Consider the following 20,380-nt stretch of genomic DNA (forward strand, 5'->3'; position numbering starts at 1 on the left):
TTACCAAGAGTCGATCGTTTTGATTTAATTGCTACTGGACGTTAGGGATACATATGTATGTTCCGTAAGGGGAATAGCCGTGCTTTTGTGTTATTTGTGTGTGTGCGTGCGTGCGTGCGTGCGTGCGTAGCACTCGCGTATGTGTATGCATATGTATGTCTATTATATCTGTTACTACTCTCTGTCATACTCTCAAATTGCGTTTTATCTCGTGTCACGATAATATTCGTGATATGACAACAAAGGAACGAATATCGTAAATCTAGTGCAATAAAAATATAAGGCAACAATGATAAATTTTAATTAGAAATTTTTTTATAAAGATTAATATATACCAATCATTTTTTGTATCTAATATCTTTTATATTAAGAGTTGAATTTCAAATATTGTTTTTTTTTTTTTTTTTTTTTCTTTTTTTTTTTAAAGCGTTCGTTTAAAAGTATCTTAGAAAAAGAAAATAATGAAGATATTTTTCGATGGGCAACGAGTATTATTTCATCGGGCAGAGTACGACTATAAACGCGTGTGCACGTTTATTAATACACGGTCGTACACCTCTTTTTTCTTTTTTTTTTCTCTCTTTTTCTCTTTTCTTTTTCTTTTTTTTTTTTTTTTTTTTTTTTTTTTTTCTTTTTCACTTTCTACCAACGAACGCATATGCTGCTCGTGCGAAGAGCGCACTAGGTATATTTTGACTGCGTGATTCATTAGCACGTACGTCTTCGCTCCAAAGCTTTGCATCCACGTGCGCTTTGCGCCGCTTTTGGACCATTACTAAAATTATATCGGCATCGTTCTCTAAAATAAACGCAATTCATGGATTCATTACGTTTTGATTGATCGATTAAACGTAACGAATTCTGTACTTTCGTAAATCGGAATTGAACTTCTGTTAAAAAAAAAATACTATAAGGAAAGAAGAGGGAGTTAAGAAAAAAAAAAAAAAAATAACAAGAAAAATAATCAAATATGAGTATACTATAAATTTATTCTCAATATTACAAATCTAATAAAAAATTATTCCAATTCTACGCTTACGTAACAAGGTAAAAAATAATAAAAAATATCGTGGTTTTTTTTTTTGTATTACAATAAACATTTAATAATATCATCACACCTGTATCTACATGGAAATTTACATGATCGCATAATCATGGAAATTAGGTTTGAAAATTGTATCGTCTTAGCATAACGTTGTCGTTTGTATATATATACATAGAATGTGTTTGTGGACTCACTGTTAATAATTGTAATCATGGTAGTAATGGTGATGGTCTTGTTAGTAGTGATGATGGTGGTGGTGGTGGTGGTGGTGGAAAAGAAGAGAGGTTGATGGCGTTGACGGTGTTAATGCCGTAAGCAGTGGTACTCGGTTCACACCGCATGATCATCGTACTTTCAACGCGCTCTTTTCAGAATAATTTCTTCAAGAAGTTCGATATATCTTCGACGGAAATTTGGTGAAAGTATTGAGACGAAGTTCGAGAAGGACGCATTTTATCTCTTTTTTTTTTACGTTATCTTTCGGTGTCTTGTAGAAATGTAAAAGATTAATTTCGGTGTATCTTTCGAAGAGATACGAAAATAAATAAAACGATAAGAAAAAAAGCAAAAAAATACGTTGCGTAGTGAAAATATATTTCTTGTTTAAGTAATTTCTTTATAATTTTTTTTCTTTTTTTTTTTTGTTTAATATCACGTTTTCTTACTTTTAAGAAACAAGACATTTGGAGATTGATAAATCGTTTTGATGAGAGTGTAGTTGTGTAGTTGTGTCTCTCTGTGAGTGTACGTGCGTTTCCAAAGAAGAGAAGACGATGAAGTTTCGTCGTTCCTCAGAGGATTAAACCCCACGTGAACAAACTAAAACCGAGTTTAAACGGCAATAGAAGGTTCACTGTGGTTTGGTTGACACGTGGAAAACCCAAAAGGATCAGACTTTCCTCCAGTTTTGGCTTTCCATTATTCATTACCTACGTTCGTAAAACGAGTAAGAGTTCCTTTCGCACGTTGGTTTTTTATTGTTTAGATATGTTATATGTATGCCCGCACTCGCCCGCGCGTGTGTATATAATATATACGTACGGTCAATGAATTATATAGATCAGCATGTCACTTTTTGGAGTTTATCAGACAATATAAAATAATGATTAAAGTCTGAAAAACGTGAAATTCGATCGAAAATAAAGACACGTGTATATTTCTTTTCTTTTTTATTTTTTCTCTTCAGCGAATGATTTCTTATTTCTTTTACTGTCTTTTGATAATTTAAGGAACCCACGAGCAAAACCTTTCTTTTTATCTTGGAAATACCAAGGGAACGTTTCATTCAGGCAACAGGAAGTACGGCCGACGCATTCGTGGAATGTAGCTTCTGTGGAAACGCGACTCCATGAACTCGGTGACCTCTTGAAAACTCCTTCGTGATTTTGTGAATAGTTATTTAGCGACATATTCATTCTCTTCATTCCTTCACGTTGGCATCATCGATTATTTTTCAAATTTCGTTAATCAACAATTTTATTTTTTATTCCTTTTTGTTTTTATAAATATATTTATTTATCTACTTTGAATGTATCTACGAAAGAAGGAACATAGAATAGAATTGATTAGAAGTTTTATTTCATCGTTGAATTACTACGGTCTATGATAATCGTTCATCGAATTTACAATATTCTTTGTGTTTCGTCTTATAAGAGAAGGCTTTTTGTTCGATCGGAGAACGAAACAATTTCAGGATCGAATAATACCAGTACGATAAAAGGATTTCCGATAAAATCACTTTAGTACCGTCGTATTAAGGACCTTCTCCTTGTGCGGCAAAGTGCACGTGGCTTTGGGAACATTTTCATCGACTGACTGTAGGTTATATAGAAATGTTCGGCACGGAAGAAAACGGTTGTTCGAGAACAAACCGATAGGATATTTTCTGTTCTCATGTATTCCTTGTTTCTCGTGCGAGTTCAAACGTATGTATATATATATATATATAAGATGTGTAAGCGCGAAATAGAGAAAGAAATAGAGAGATAGATAGATAGAAAGACAGAGAGAAAGAGAGAGAGAGAGAGAGAGAGAGAGAGAGAAAGAGAGAGAAAGAGAGAGACAGTAGGTCAAAATTTATTCAGTCGACCTACGACACCCAATGTTCGTGTTAGTTCGTGTATTCGCCTAGATCTCGAACAGAGAATTCTGTACTAGAACGTTAGGTCGATATGTTTATCGTTCAAGGCGTTAAGTGGATCTCTATTTTACGTGGGTGGATAGGGAAGCGCGACTCGTTTGTTCTCTCGTTCTCTCTTTCTTTGTCTTTATTTTATATACAGTAGGTAGGTACTTACTATAGAACAGTATAGAGCCCAAAGGACGATACGAAAGAACACGATGCAGACGTTCTCGTCAAGGCTCGTTTCAATTCCGAAGAAGTCTGCGTAAGAGTATGCGGGCCGAATCGTTTGGTCAATTTAAGATAATTTTGTCTCGGGATCGAGTTCGGTCCCGTTTACAAGTTCTTCCATTTCCTTTCGGTCTTTTTTTCTCTTCGGGATTTCACTTTGATCGTATCGTATCAAATTTTAAAGGGGTTTTAAAGGTTACATATGTTCAAATTTCCAAATGTGTTTTTCTCTTTCCTTTTCTCTCTCTCTCTCTCTCTCTCTTTCTGTATATATATATATATATATATATGTATTTGTAGATTTATCTGTTTTATATTATGGGATAGATAAAGCAGTTACTCGTAAAAGTCGATGTTTGCTTCTGGGTATTTAAAAAAAAAAAATTTTTTTTTTTTTTTTTCATTTTGTTGTATTTATTTAATTTTCTCCAAGTTTCAAGTATATAGAACATTGTGTCATTTATTAGACACAGTATATAGGTATATATTATTAAAACTTTTATGTTTCTTTGGAAACTGTGCTTTTCCAATTGGCCGACATAACACAAAATCTCCATTATTACACGTTCGACTTTGTTCAAATTTGGAGAGAATATTCTACATAAAGTATTCTACAATGTAGCGTATGATTTTATTTCAATTATATAATTTCTTATATAATTTCTTATATATAATTTCTTATAAACATTTAAATTGATTTTTCTTTTTAATAAATACTGCTACCATTTCTAGAACAATTGAATATTTTGGAAATTCTTAACTAAATTTTAAATAATAAAATAAAGAATACTATCAGTATATCAACTAGAATTTTTCATTTTAGACATTCCACTCCTTTACAATAATGACGGCCAGTAATCGATGTTTCTGGAAGTAAGATTTTGAAATGAACGAATAATTCCGCCATTTTGTAACATTTTGACGTAAAAAGATTGTTACATAAAGTTGAAAGTTAAATTTTTATAACTCAAAAAAATGTTTCATTTAGTGATTATCTTTGGAAAAAATTCGAAAATTTTACTCATTTTTATATGCCATAAAGTGATCTCCCATAATGATCGTGTATCATTAAAATTTATACATATTGTTTTGTTTACCTTCAAGATCTTCAATAAAATAGAGTTACAAAATGAGCAACCGTCGATTAAAATGTGTTTCATTCATTTTTTTTTTATTACTGAGTAGAAAAGCAAAAATCTAATAGGGTAAATTTATAAAATACGAAGAAACGAGAGTTAAATATAAAATGAAAGTGTATAGATTAAATTATATTTCGCTTACGTACTGTAAAGACATAGTTAACCGTTTAAAGAATAAAAATAATAAATAAACACATGATAAGATACTAAAAAATAACATGCAGATTCCCATTTCTAAGAAAGAAATGTCACGAGCATATTTACAATCGGACTTGTAAAAATCCATGCAAAAATGAATATTCACACGAGTACTTTATTCGGTAACTTTCGTCAGTAGAGTCGTTCACATAGCAATCCCGAAAAAAGCGTAAAGGGAACGAGTAGATCACAAAAAGGGACGACGGCGCTCGTTCCTTTTTGTGACCGAGGAAAAGAAATAGCAATCCTTAAGAGTTTGAAAATTATTACGGTAGTCTCGATTCGCAATAGATTTCGCACCCTCTCTCGTAACGACCATGATCGAATGAAAACAAAGACCATAATTTCTGATTGCCTTTCGAAACTCTTGGTCTGTAATGAAAATTCTGTCGTCGATAAATCGAGTTAACGTGAAACTTTGAAGGATCATTAAAAAGATTTAACAAAAATAAAAAAAAAAAATAGTATTTAATTTTTCTCGTGTAAATATTAAATATTCCTTGTTTACATTTTTCTTTTTACTTTTTTATTATTCCTTTTTTTTTTTTTTAATTAATTTAAATTTAATAAAAAAAAGTTTACGCTTTGGGTAACAACTTCTTGTAGAAATATATGCAATTTTAAAAAATTACGATCGATTTAACGCGATGATTCCTTTAACATCAATTATTTATTCCAGTTTTAACGTACAATGTGCTCGATATGTATAGATGTATCTACTAATTAACTGATATAATTATATTTCTTAGAATTATAGAAGCCTTGAAGCAGAGAACATTCTTTTAGTTTGATATGATGAAAATTTAAATCGAAAAATAGTCGCACGTGAAACTATGTACTTAATGTCTTTGAGATCGTAATCGGGAATGAGAAAACAACAGACATCGTACCCTTGACTCTTGACTCCCGTTGCCTTTAAATTTAATCCATTATGTCCCTTTGGCTTGAACCTTAGTCCGAAACTTCGCTCGTTAAGTCCTGCGGTATTACACAAATTTGTTAATAATTTGCTGAGTTATATGCCTGCGATGCGCTACTTATAGTTCATTTCTTTGAATAGATACGAGTAATTAGGATCAGACTTCCCTTTTTCTATACTTTCTAGATAATTGTTCTTAATTATTTTTCGTTATAATAAATAATTACATTCTGAACGATACGATGTATTGATATGTATGTATATACAATTTAAGGAACAATGAAAAAGTATTTTCAAACTCATTCATTTAAATTTCCTTGAAGTTTTTTAACAACTACAATAGGAAACTTTCAAGATATTGAAAATAATCGAGCGATTCTCCTCAATTCGTTCGTCTTTTATATTTTGTGTGAGTATACGTTATATCGTGAAAGCTCTCATGTTTGCAAGGCGAATATAATTAAGAGTATATTAAATTCGTGGAAGGTCGATGTTTGCCCCGAGGCAATACCCTTTGTTTTCTAAAACGTACTTCGTGGAAGAGGAACTCAATTTCATAGGATTATTTCATCATCTTCGAGTACTCAATTTTATGATATTTCTAAAGAATTCTATAAACATTTTTCTTTCTTAATTAATTACAATGAAAATGATTGAATAGCACCTTTTTAATGATTGTATTAAATATGAGTGAATTAACGTAAGAATATATCGATTTGGGAACTTTAATATTCATAATATTAGTCTTTAGGAAGCTTATTAGAAGTTTTGTATAAACGTTTTGATATAGTCGTGTGAAACATAAACAAAGGACATAAACGATTGGCATAGTCAAACTGTATAGAAAGGAGCAACTTTCAGTCGTTTGTGAACTTTAAGAGTGTCATGAGCTTTCATGGTGATGTGATGTATAACGAAAATAATTAAATTTCGTGAGTAAACTTGTAAAAATATTATTTTATCATATATTTTATTAAAAATGTATACACATATATACAGTCGGGGAGAAAAATAACTAAAAGTAGATATAAATGAAATTTAATCGAATCCGTAAGTACTATTATTATAAATTTGTGTTTTATTTATTATATATCCTTATAATACATAGACTATTAAGTAAACAATTTATATTTATATTTTTGTGTTAAAGAGCCATACTTAACGATAAATGTCAGTTATTTATCGAAACACAGAAATAAAAGGACACTTGGTTATGTTATTGTCTGATATAAATAAACTTTAGACACATGTATAGATTAAATAAATTGTTTTTAATAAATTACCATATATCAATTCAGGTTTTGTAAAATTAAATTCATTTGAATTGAACTAATTACGGAATACCAAAAACAGAAAATTTAATATCATATTCGTCATTTAATTGTTTTATGTAATGTAATGAATTAAATTATCGTGCGTTAGCTTCGAAGTATAATATTTTTAAAAGTGTATAAAATATAAAGTATAAAAAGTGTTTTAGAAATATTCCAGAAATATTAGGATTATATGATTCAACAAAAATAATAAAACGAAGATTGCTGAATTAAAAGTTACAAGGCCAGACATAAATCGCATATTAATAAAATAAATATTAATCAAAAAGTTTAGTTTTTGCAAATAGAAAATATTTAAATATGCCAATATATTATTCTGGGAATATATAATATGTAATGGTAAAACTAAATTTGAGTTGTAGCAATTAAAAAATAAATACGAAGTCTGGAGAAAAAAAGAATGAAATGTATAAATAATCCGTTCATTACGTCAATTGCTAAATTTGATTTTTCATATACTGATATACTAATACGTTAGTAAAAATTGATGAAATCATTGAATATAAATAAGTATTCATAAATAAGTAAAGATAGTAATAGATGCAAATAAGTATACATGCAAATAAGTATACGAAAGTTTCGAAGAGACAGTGTTATAAAAAATGAGTCTCGACGAAGAATTTGTTTTTCAAAAGGACAATAACCTTGAAAAATGACACTATTAAGAAAAGATTTTTTTTTGAAGATTGGAATATTAAATTGCTTGAATGGCGGACACAAAACTTCTACTTCAATTCTATAGAGAACTTATGGATGCGAGGATTCCATCAAACGAGTGATATAAATAGATAGATTTTTTCAAAAAATTACAATCAACGTTCGAAAATATTAGTAAAAATTATATTGAAAATATATAAACAGTTATTCATCATGATGTTTAGAAACAAGCAATTCAAGCAAAGGACAGTATCTATATAAAATATTAATTTTATTTGATATTTCATTTATTATTTATTTTATTATGTAATATATGCATTTATTTTTGTCTCTTGATAAATGTCTGACATTTTCTTTACGTATGGCTTGTATATATAAAAATGTAAATATAAGTTTCAATTCTTATAGTATATGTAGATTATTTAATAAATAAAAATATATAATAAAACTTAAATATGTAAAACTGGTATTAGTCCATATCTATTTCCAGTACCTGTCCATTTATTTTTATCCCTGATTGTGTATATATATATATATATATATATATATATATATATATATATATATATAATACATACACATATATGCATATATGAAAAATCATTTCATATATGTACCGATTATATTCATACATAACGTTAAAAATATCGCAAAATCGTATCTTGGTTATTACAAGTCACCAAAAATTAACTATATGCAGAATCATGAAAGGAAACTGGAAAGTTATAAAGGCGTTTGAAAATTATTGCGTAATTTTCTAGTTAGAAATTTCAGGATCGAACTTTCTCTTCAATCGATACTTCTATAAAGAATCTTGTGCCGATAAAACGAGTCGATTGAGCGCGTGACGTTGCGTTAGAAGTTACTAATGATCAACGTCTTCGTACGTAACCCAAGGAAGCTGCTTTCTGTCTTTGATTAGTTTCGATTAAAATCGACTTGCAAAATCGTTTGAATCTTCAATAAGGGAACGAGTTAATGTTCGATAATGATAGAAATTCTCTCGCTACGAACTATTTTTGTGTGATAGAAACTAATTACGTTAATTATTAGATCAAGTAATAACTTGCTATAACGGAAAACAAGAAGAAATAAAGATTACCGTTATGTTATTATCAAGATAGATGTTTTTTTTTTTTTTCTTATTTTCTTTTATTTATTCATTTATTTATTGATTTTTATACAAGTACACGCATAATTGCGAAAGTTGTCCAGAGTTTTTATTTAAACGTTTTATTTTGAAAATTGTGGATATAAATTTAACATTAAATATTTTATTGTTTTATCTTAAAACAAAATAATGTTATATATTACACGTAGATAAATATCCTTATAAATGTTATATATTTGTATTGATTTAATTGTTACTAGCTATAATTTATAGAATAGTATACTATCAATTTTCTTGGCGATAAAAAGAAAAAAACAAGATATTTTCTATTTTGTGTTGCAAATATGTATTTTTCTATCTCTTTGTTTTTTTTTTTTCGTTTTTGGCAAATTGCCTGTCCAAACATGAGACAACGGATTTATGCTTTATTTGATCTTTGTTTCCTCCTTAATTCCTCTTTGGTCGAAGAAGGAAGGACTAGACGCGTTCTTATTTCGGTCGGTATTTGAGGGAATCCGGTACTTGGCTCAACTTTCTCGAGATAAGGGTAATTCGTTCTGTTTCACTTTGACACTTTCCTTCCGTCCTCGAGATAAGAAGTTAACTTCGATGGAAGCGTTATATTTCTCCGTTCCTTTCTTCATGTTCTTCAACTCGCATAATCCAAGCTTCTAACGCGATAACTTGTACTTCTATGACAAGTTAGATTTCTACTTTTAATTGGATAGAAAAAAAGTTCGCAGGAAAAAAAATTTCTTATTATCAGAAATCTTTTAAGTGGCAGGTAGCTTTTCTTTGCTTCTAATCAGGATTGATTCTTTTTTTTTTTTATGTTCATCGAAAGATACATTATATCACTGTCAATCTCATGACAGTGATACATTACGCTTAATGACATTGTTTTAATACGCTTTTCATCAAGGAAATCTTGTATCATCCTTTGATCCCATCCGAAAGATAATTTAATTGATTTAATTCGACACTTATATCGTATTATCGTTTATATAATTAAGACAAACAAAAACTGTACTAATGGATTTCAATCGGTTGTGAGATTATTTCTCAACTCGATTTCTCTTTAACACATTCGAGAAAAATTATTATTTTAAGGCGTTTTGAAGACGTTCGTTAAATAACATCCACGATCTTTTTATATAATCTTTCTCAGTTGTATCTTTCGTACGGTACTCATCGTACGATAATTCACGCTCATAAATTCGGAGATCCTGAAACGAGTTTCGAATCCTGAGCGATTTAATCCGCGAGCGTACATATACATTGCATACTTTAAAATCGTACATAAACTTGTGTATGGAACGAAAAAAGAGATAGAAAAATGGCATGGAATTTAAAATAAATACGTATGTACATCGGCCATGTATGCAGAGAAAATTTGGATAGATTACAATATCTGACTTTCGAAGCTCGCGTAATTGTTTTGTTAGAATATATTAAAACAACTCGTTCGACGCTGTCGTCGTCATACTTGTTATTTTTAGCTAGCGGTGGAATAGTTGGAATATCAGAGAAAGGGAGAGAGAGAGAGAGAGAGAGAGAGAGAGAGAGAGAGAGAGAGAGAGAGAGAAAACGAATATAGGAGATTAAAAATCACAAAAGTGTAATACGAGTTTTTACGTTGCTTCGTTACTCGGAATAACAATTTGAAATTTTGAACAGGAATTTTTAATCGTTTGGTCGTCGTTATCGTTTCTGCATTATGTGATAATTTAACCGATCGATATCGAATTATCTCGTCGGCTAATTACGTCAGAACGTAAATTACATGATTATTCATGAATCTAAAGACACGAACATAAGTTCAAATTTCTTTTCGTTAGTTCTTTAGAATTTTTTTGAAATTTCTTTCGTTTCGTCATTATCAAATTGTTTATGCTTTTTTCTTTTTTTTTACTTATTTATTTATTTCTTTCTTATAAATTATTCATGTCCCGTTCAATATTAGCAGTTTTTAAACGACTAACAAACTGATAAAACATCTTAATATTAATTTATTCTCTGACACAGATTTCATTTGGAATTTTTGAGTTTGCCAATAATTTTCTTAACTTCTTCTATTTCATTAAAATTATTCAAAGATTTTATTATATAAGCGGAAAGACAGATTAATCATAGGTTATTTACTGAATAATATTCTATCGAGAGATGTTTGACGGAAATTGGTTCATAACAATGTAAACAAAATTTAATTGACATTTTTCTGATTAGATAATATGAGTAGAAAGGGCAACCTTTTGTGAATACATCGAGCTCTTCTTTATCATTATAGTGGAGGTTTATTTCAAATATTTATTTTTACTACATTACTTAATGTAGTTTCAAGACTATTCATTCATACATTATTTCAGACAAACTATAGTAAGAGATGTAAACAAATTCTTTTAGAGATCTTTGTATTTTCAGATATATCTTAATCTTTTGTATACATTTTTTTAAAGTTTAAAATATATTTTTTTTCTCTTTTTTTTTTTTTTGTTTTTTATTATCTAAAATTCGACTATGAAAAGAAATTTTTGGATATATATTTTAAATAAGAATATTGGATAATATATGCTTCTTATTTCAAGTGAAATTATTTCCAAGTTACTTGCGTCTTAATAATCCTACGACATAGCACCACGATATATATTTACAGAATGTGCGAAGCTCCGAGAGAAACTTAATCGTTATAAATATTCAAGAATTGAGTTATAACGACGGCCGACGGTAGGTAGGTAATAAGTTTTCCGTTTTTCTTTGAACCGCTAGTTTCGTTGACTTCGGCCTTTCTACCTCCTCTCGTTTACCTCTTGGAAAAGGAGAATATTCTTCCCAGACGATTTCCCCATCTCCTATTGTGTTCTCCCGGGATATCCGCGAAGTACGATTTATCCGCTATTCAGGCTTTATCTGTTTTCCACTGTTAAATGATCTAGCCGCAGAACCATGAAATTTTTCTCATGCTCGTTACTCATAAGGTCACGGCCTTGAAAATATCAACGACATAGTTCTATTCTTCCTGAAAACTAAAAAGTCTCTTTAGTTAACGATTTTAACTACATAATAATAATTAATTGATTATTGTTATAGGGAGGGAAGGAAAATGAAAAGTTAATCAACTGAAATTATATTCATTTCAATATTGCGAATAATGTCTAGATAATGATAACTTTGATAAGGTGAGGCTACGACGTATAATTCTGGGATTTTATCAGTAAGGTCAAAAATATTCTAAGGAATAACGAAGTCAGGAAATATGTTGGAGATATTTTCTGTACATTTCTTTTTTTTTGTGTACGCTTGTCAATAGTAGACAAAAAAGAAAAAGACATTAATTTGAAAATTTATGAATATCATCGAATTGAGGCAAAGTTTTGCTCCAAATTGTTTATAATTGTTACTATTCAAAAGGATTAATTTTACTGTTAGAGACGAATTGAACATAATGTAAAATTTTGTAGAAATACAGATGCCAACAAATGATAATCTAAAAGAAAATATAATTGTATAATTTTCTTAAAACCACCAATATTTCGTGTTATATTTTCATTCGCACTTCAAAAGTTGTACTATAGAATTGTATATCGTGACCTCTCGAATAGAACTGTGATTAAAAAAACTTTTCAATCACTATTATCGTTCTTTCTTGTTACAGATGATAGAGAAGAAAGACGGTTAAGAAATCAATGTCTTTGACCAATGACACGAATCGCATTGACGTTCGTCGAAAAGGAATCAACGAGAGAACCCTTCTCTTTATCTCTGGTCTTGGACAGCTTTTAATTAATCATTCCATGTGCTCTACACAGTCGCCATGGTACAGTGATTAATATGAGAAGACGATGACGTCTCTGGTCCAAAGAGACTTCGGGTCTCCGAGAAAGAGGGAATCCACTAGTAGTAATGCATCCAGTTATTTGCTCGTGAGTACAAACAGTGTCATGTGTCGGCGTAATAATTAACACGCTGAAATGGAGGAATTCGCATACTTGTTTAATTTTGATAAGGTTCTGTATATTTTCGAATTAATTCTCATTTGGGAATTACGTTTCATGTGCGATTAATTTACATATTTAATTATCAAAAAAAAAAAAAAAAAGAAAAAAAAATCGTTATGAATGTATGAAGGGAAAAATAATCATCAACAAGTGCGCTTGAAAAAGGAAAAGGTCATTATTACGTAAATTACTAAAAGTCTCATTAGTACTCAGCTTCATTTTCATTTTCAAGAAGGCTCATTTACCTGTCATTAATAATAATCTTACTGATCGTGACGCGTACGAAATATTGTTTCGAGAGAAAAAAAATAACGATAATTTTTAATGCCTCACTAATCGTATTTCGCTTCATCATCGGAGAAAGTTCATTGCAGGATATTTAATGTTCCGAAGTTTCGTTTAAAAAGAAAGGAGTTTAAAGTACGACCGTTTAATCGAAAGTGTCACTAAAGTTTCCACGGATGAATGTAATTAATGAGCAACATCTTTGACCCATCGAGAGATCATTCCCGGCGACGATTTTCCTTTCTGCCTTTTTCGTAAACTGATTTACGATCTTCGCCAACGAGAATATATCAATAATTAAAGATTTCATTAATAAATATATAAATATTACAGATATAAAAAAGATAATAATTCAATCAATATGTCTTAAAATAAATGCAAAGAAAGTGAAAGGTCGATCAAAGAAAAACATTAAATAGACAAGAAAAAAAAAAGAGTAATTAATTATCTCGACAAAAAATAATACTCACCAAAATTTTAATTGGATATGGTATCATGCCGCAGTTTTATTCAAGGATCATAAAAATTGACAATGATCATGCGAATGTCCTTATAATTGTGCCCACGACGTCCAATATATAACAGTATATCATATATGCTCTCGTTATAAGAATCAGTCGTACAGATCGGTGTATGTTCGTCCAAAAGAAGTCGAAGTCTTTTACGTAATGCGTTCTCTCGTACGACAAAAGAGAAATAGAGAGAGGGGGGAGGGAGGGAGAAAGATGGAAGGGAAATTGTGTGTGGCGGACAAAATGGGAAGAGACGATGATCGAGGGGTTGAAGGGAGTAAAAGTGGTGCCATTTATCAGAAAAGACGATAAGTATCGTCGTGAGAAGGTCGAAGGAAAAGAGAAAAGAGGGAAAGGGGAAGGTGTAGGAAATTTTCGTAGGTCAAACTTCCCCTGTCTTTCTCAGAAGGAGTAACTGCAGAAGAGAAAGTTTCTTCTCGCCCTTCGTCGGTCCTACTTTCTCCCCTTATTTTACCTTCTCTCTTATTATTATCGTCATCGTCGCCAGTTTGATTATATACGTTCTTTCTTGTTTTTATTTTTTGTGTCCCTTCATACTCTTCCTTCCCTAACGTCATCATTCCAGCCGTCATCAATCGTCGTCGGTACCTACGCCCAAAGAATTTAAATTTTCGTGAGTAACCCTCCCTAGTGAGTGAACTTTGAAATATTCCGATTCGTTTGGGAGGAAGGACGAAGGGATGAACGATCTCAGTGGGTTTGTTGGGTTTACTGTTGTAAACAATATTTGAGTTTTTCTCACTGGAATAATAAAAAAGAAAAAAAAAGAGAATGAATAAAATCATAAAAAAAAAAGGAAAGAACGTGTGTACTCTACATGAAATATAATATTTATAGAATATGTATACCATATGGGTATATGCATACGTAGATTTTGAAGGTTTAGCTGCGAAGTCAGGTGTCCGTTGAAATTTTCAATCTCTGAAAGTCGAACAAGGGAGCTCAAAGGCATCATCATTTATATTTGACGAATTACTTAGGGGAAAGATGACGTTTGGACTCATCACCGAGTCCAACCGAGTTCACTCGAGAAGCTACGAAATCGTTTTCATGCAAATTCTGTCATACCAGAAAATGATGTTACTCGTGCTTTTGCTAGAATTAATGTCTGTTGTATTTCCTTTTCATTTCCGCGCGTGTCAAGAAATAAATAGAGAGAAAGAGAGAAAGAGAGAGAGAGAGAGAGAGGGAAAAAGAGAGATAGAGAGACAGACAGACAGACAGAGGTAGAAAGCGATTTTTAAACTTTGACGAGAAGTAGATAATGTTATACCCTCGACTTTCAAGGATTAATATTTTTTAGTAAACTTTATTTATAATTTTTGACAAAGATCTTATTTACATTTGATCGTTGAATCATCCAGTGAGGTTAATAAACTTATTAAAAATTTAAATCAATTATCAAATGTATTGTTAGATAATTTCTCTCATATTTTTGGATAAAATTAAAAGTGATATAATTTTGAAAAAATATTTATATTTATAATTAACTATATGTTGATCGTTAAGGATTACAACAATTCTATCGTTTTAATAAACATCTTATTAATTATAGACATAATACAAATTTCATGTTTTTGACAGTAGAATTCTATAATACATATGTATATGAAATACGAGAGAAATTATGCAACGATCTAATACTATCATCCTCTTTCTGCGGTAAAAGAGGAGGAGGATGAAGAGGAGGATGAGAAGGAAAAGATGGAAGAGAGTAGGCACTTTTAAGGCGTCGACGCGTCATAAACGCAGCTTTAGAAGAAGAATGGTAGGTTGCAACTACTTGTGAATATTCAGCCGAGCATTAACTCGCACGGCTTACGTGGCTTCGTGGGGACGAAAGGACCATCTGTTCTTATCCACGTGCCAAGCCAGAGAGCGCGTTTTTAAGCCGAGAAAAGAGGGACGTAATATGGCCACTACCACACGAAGAGTCGAGTACCATGCGCGGAGAGAAACGAAAAGAGAGAGAGAGAAAGAAAACCTGTCTCGTTGCATAATCGTTCGAACGTTCCTGGTTTCTACATTTTTCCTCCCCTGCTCGCCTGTGTCCGCCCCATGTTCTCCTCGCTTGAATTTTTCATTAATTAACTTTCTTCCTTTCGCAAAAATATCAAGACTTAAGTTATGCATTGAATTTTAAAGCAATATTTTTTTTCTATACTCTTTACCTTTACGACATTTTATTTAATTGTTTTTCAAGGAGAAAAGAAAAGAAAAAAAATTTAAGTCTAATTCGATTCATCAAAACCAATGAAATTTAATGAAAATTTCATTATCAAAAAGTCGTCTCTTGTTTCATCCTGCGTTTTCCTTTATGCTTAATAAGGAGCAACTTCGTTATTTTAGAATGTCAGAACTTATTGATTTCAAATCTAAAACAGGTCAGAGACTGTTCTCCTTTTATTACGTTGAAAATCAGGAGAGAGAGAGAGAGAGAGAGAGAGGGAGGAAAGAGAGAAAGAGAGAGAAAGAGAGAGAAAGAGAGAGAAAGAGAGAGAGAGAGAGAGAGAGAGAAATAACTTAATTATTATACATTATAACTACTCCGAGAGATAGGCGAAGATAGTTGAATTAATAACGAATTCAACGTTGTCGCAAAATCGTATTAATTATACGACAGCGAAAGGCACTCCCTTTAAATCCCGAAATAATCATTACCTCTTAAGAAGGATCGATCGATAGTTAATATCCACTCGATGTACGTTGTACGTATAGTAAGCGATCAAACCGCCTTCACACCCGAAAGGATATCGGTACTCTTGATTTGCATATCATTTTATTCACCGGTTTACTACCGGAAATCAAATTGGCCATGCGTCCTGAATTTTTCATATACCTGTCTACTTACTCTTTACATACACGGTGTTCCGATAAGATTTATTATTTTACATCAACAGATTAACCTGTATAGTCGATGATAATCACGATTCAATGTTAATTATAGATAATGATCGATAAACACTGAAATCAATTAAAGTAATAAGTTGATATTTATTATCTATCTTGTAATAGTATCGTAAAACTTAAGAAGAAATTATTTTTTGTTAAAAATGATTTTTATTAACGTTCATCCATCGAAAGTATCACAGTAGATGAAAGAATCAAGAAATTCTATAAGATAGAAAGAAATAAAGAAAAAGTTCGTTTTCGGTTTTATATCTCCCGTTTTGGAACGTGTTCATAGCTTATATCGGTTTTATCGAGCCACCCAGTGGAGTGCAATTTAGTCGGAGGTAAGTCGTCGTCCTAGTCACTTGGGTCGCGTCTCGAAAGTTTCTTGTGGGCGAGCTGTCGATATATCCTTCGAGCCGTAGCGCGGGTTTACTTTGTCACGAAGCATCCTTAGTCCTGTCCCTATTAAGGAGAACCCTTGCACCTATGATAGTGCAAAGGACAACCAAATTCATTGTGCTTCCGGCAGAAATTATTTTGCTTCACTAGAGGTTGTTACTGAACCATAGTTTCTCTCTTTCTTTCTCTCTCCCTCTTTCTCTATTCTTGTTATAGTTCAAAGGAAACCAGATCGTCATTATTATCACAAAATCTTCAATTACAATCAAATCAAGCACCTTCGAAACAGTATCGATACATTCCAGACGGATTACATATTTTATCGTGCATAAAATTTATTGTTATATTACTTTTAATTTAATATTAATTTTTGATTTATCAAAAAGTTTTATTCATTTTATCTCAAAATTTTTATTTAATAATAATTGTACTTTTATAATAAACAGAATTTTTGGATAATATATATATATATATATATATATATATATATATATATATATATATGATAATTAATTTAATTACATTAATATTATTATTATTAATTATATTAGTTTTATTAAAATTATATTATATCGTATATTGATAAGTACATCGATTTATGTATGTATATGGTCCACGTTAATATTTTTAGCTAATTCGTATAATAATTTGAAATGCAAGATTTCATTAAGATCCGATCTGTTTGCAATGATTACAATTCCAAAGGAAATAGTTCATTAATTTAATTTTTTTTTCAATAATTGTTTTTCTTTATTCTCTGTATATTTCCTGTTATATTATTCAATTCTGCGAGAGTTGTGAAATTTATCCGGTAGTAAGAATCAGGACGCAAAGGAAAGCTTGTAAAGTAGGCAAGCGTGGTCGCGATAAATTTCTTCTTCAATCAACTTAAAACGATGCTAAATTATTTGTAAGGGTGCCTACTAGGCGCTAAAAGTCGAGAACTGAAGAAAAATCTATGATGGTTTCTGAGAGAACGTTGCTCAGCGTTCGGGTTACATATATATATTTTTCGAGTACTATTGTCTCGACAAAACAACGTCGATAGCGGTGCTTTAAGTCGACGAGTTAAAGGGGACCGATCGTCTACAGAAATAGTGATAGCAATTGCGTTGATGATCATTTTTATTATAAATCGTTAGATATTTTCTTTATTGAATATATGTTCTTATATTATTTTTATATATCTTATTATAGATCTATTGAAAGTTCTGTTCATTTTATTTAACATATGTTTTTATTCAAATTTTGTTGCTTAACGTCGTTCGTTTACGTCATAAATATTATTTTTATTTTTATTAAAAGACTTTTATTAAAAGATCTTTTATTTTTAGAAATTTTATATATATATATATATATATATATATATAATTTCTTTTTATATTTGAATAATATAATTTTACAACACTCGTTGAGTTGTTAAAATATTATTTACGTTTTTCTTTAAGAGAAGAAAAAAAATTTAATTTCATAAGCATTCTGTATAGTCAAGAGTAAATAATAAAATATAAAAGAAAGCGGTATTATTTAAAGAAAAGTTGATTGTCTTCGGTAATAATTCTCATAAGTAGCAATGTTAATAAGTAGGCTTTAGTAATATAACCTTTCCAATCATTTTTCCTTTGATATTTTTCAAGAAAGAACAGAAGAAGAAGGAGTCGTATAGATTGTTTTGATTAGATGTTGCTATAGCAATGCAACGCACGGTGGTAGAGCTTCGTTCGTATCGATTCCTAGGTAACCTGCCGTTCCTCTACGTGTAACCTACCAATACGTTCGTGTTAAAGTTCAGCGCGGTCACTTGTGTCAGTTGCATTAGAGTCGATCTCGCGAACGTATTCTATTATTCTTCTTACTTTTCTTCTTCTTCTTTTTCTTCTTCTTCTTCTTCTTCTTCTTCTTCTTCTTCTTCTTCTTCTTCTTCTTTGAAAGCGTCGCGAAATAATGTACAGTGAAAAGAATGAGCGAAAAATAATTTTTATATGAAATATTACAATTAGAATAGTTTGTAAAAGAAAGAAAACAAAACAAAAACGTTATAAATTTACTATCTAAATTTTTTTTCTAATTACAACAAGAGTGTTTCGTGAAATCTAGTTAAACATGATGTTATCGAAGATCATTTTTAATCGATAAGATACTTCGAAGTATGTGATTCGTGATTTTAACGAAAAGTTATTTTGTTTTACATCGTAAAAGGTGAGAGGGATTTGATATTTTGTAATATTTTTGTTTCTTTGTCTTTTTTTCTTTTTGCCGAATAAGAACTCTCAACGAGTTCGTTTATTATCAAGGTGCGTTATCTCAAGGCGTTAATTTTCAACGCTAAGACTTGAATTTTACGATGTTCTTCCATTAAACTTGAAGTCCAAAGTACGTGCTAAGAATGCTGCCCGGTCTATGAGCATGAGTATGTCGTTTTAATTACCTATCCTATTTCAAAACTTAAGCGTCTTCGCTTTTTAAAATAAAAAAGCGAGAGAAATGTTTTAGTACGATGAGATTGCATATCCTATGTGTTACGCTTATTTGAAATGTTAATGATATTCGTTAACGTACAGGTATTATACTATCATTAGAATTTTATTTCATTGCATTTTCATTAATGAAAATCACTTATTTACATTCGTCGGTAACTACTTTATCTATATTATCGACAACATACATTAACATATTTTTCTTAAATGTATTATTGTATTTTTTTCCTTTTCCCGTTTTTCTTTTTTTACATTTATTTCATTCGGATCCATGTTTAAGCATACTCTTTTGCACGTAGCTCATTTGGACAGGTCTCATCCTCGTTCGCGTCCTTTCTTCTTTTTTACGGTTCGTGCATAGTAATTAATGATATGTACCCGAAACCCCTTTCCACGACGCGTGTCGTCGGATCGTGGCGTTTATGTTGATTTTTCTCAGAACTTATGTCGGATAGACAACGTAGTGTGTATTAATATTTATGCAAAGAGAAGAATCATCACGCATTTTTCTTGGAATTCTTTTTATCATTTTTAATATGTGTGTACGTTATGTACAGTAGATATAGCACATACTTACGCATGGTCATCGTTATCATCGTTCGAAGAAAATCGTTAATGAATGTCAAATCTTTTTCGATACTGTAATTTTTCTTTTTTGTTCTTTCCTTTTTTCTTTTCTTTTTTTTTTTTTTTTTTTTTAAATAACCATTTAAATAAAACTATTATCCTTTTATTTAACAGGATCATCGAAGTCGTAGTTATGTAACTACGAGCTTCCTGACATTACACCGGTGTCAATTATCGTTACGATGAATCGTAGCTTCTCGACGATCTTTAATCGACCAAGAGTCTCGTCTCGAGTTACATAATACATTCCATCCTCGTTGCACTAAGTGAGATCGTGGCGTCGATTTTTTTTTTTTTTTTAAACTGTGTCATATCGCGTAAATGTGAAAAATTTTCTCATTTATATTTCTTCTCAATGCAATTTGATCAATTATATAAAGAGCTCGGTTTATTTGAATTAATTATATTTGGAA

At 30.7% G+C, this 20,380-nt stretch overlaps 1 protein-coding gene across 2 annotated transcripts in view; it reads left to right on the forward strand.

Moving 5' to 3' along the window:
• LOC124953678 (protein sprint-like) overlaps positions 1-20,380 on the forward strand; it is a 149,669-nt gene that overhangs the window by 28,912 nt on the left and 100,377 nt on the right. Inside the window, exon 2 of one of the 2 annotated variants that reach the window (XM_047505420.1) lies at positions 12,409-12,676. In XM_047505420.1, coding sequence (XP_047361376.1) covers positions 12,596-12,676 — 81 coding nt within the window. In that variant the 5' untranslated portion in view covers positions 12,409-12,595. Of the gene's footprint in view, positions 1-12,408; positions 12,677-19,045; positions 19,063-20,380 lie in introns of those variants that run through there. The other variant, XM_047505426.1, reaches the window with a different exon arrangement.

Source organism: Vespa velutina, chromosome 13 (assembly GCF_912470025.1).
Source record: "Vespa velutina chromosome 13, iVesVel2.1, whole genome shotgun sequence".
NCBI lineage: Eukaryota > Metazoa > Arthropoda > Insecta > Hymenoptera > Vespidae > Vespa > Vespa velutina.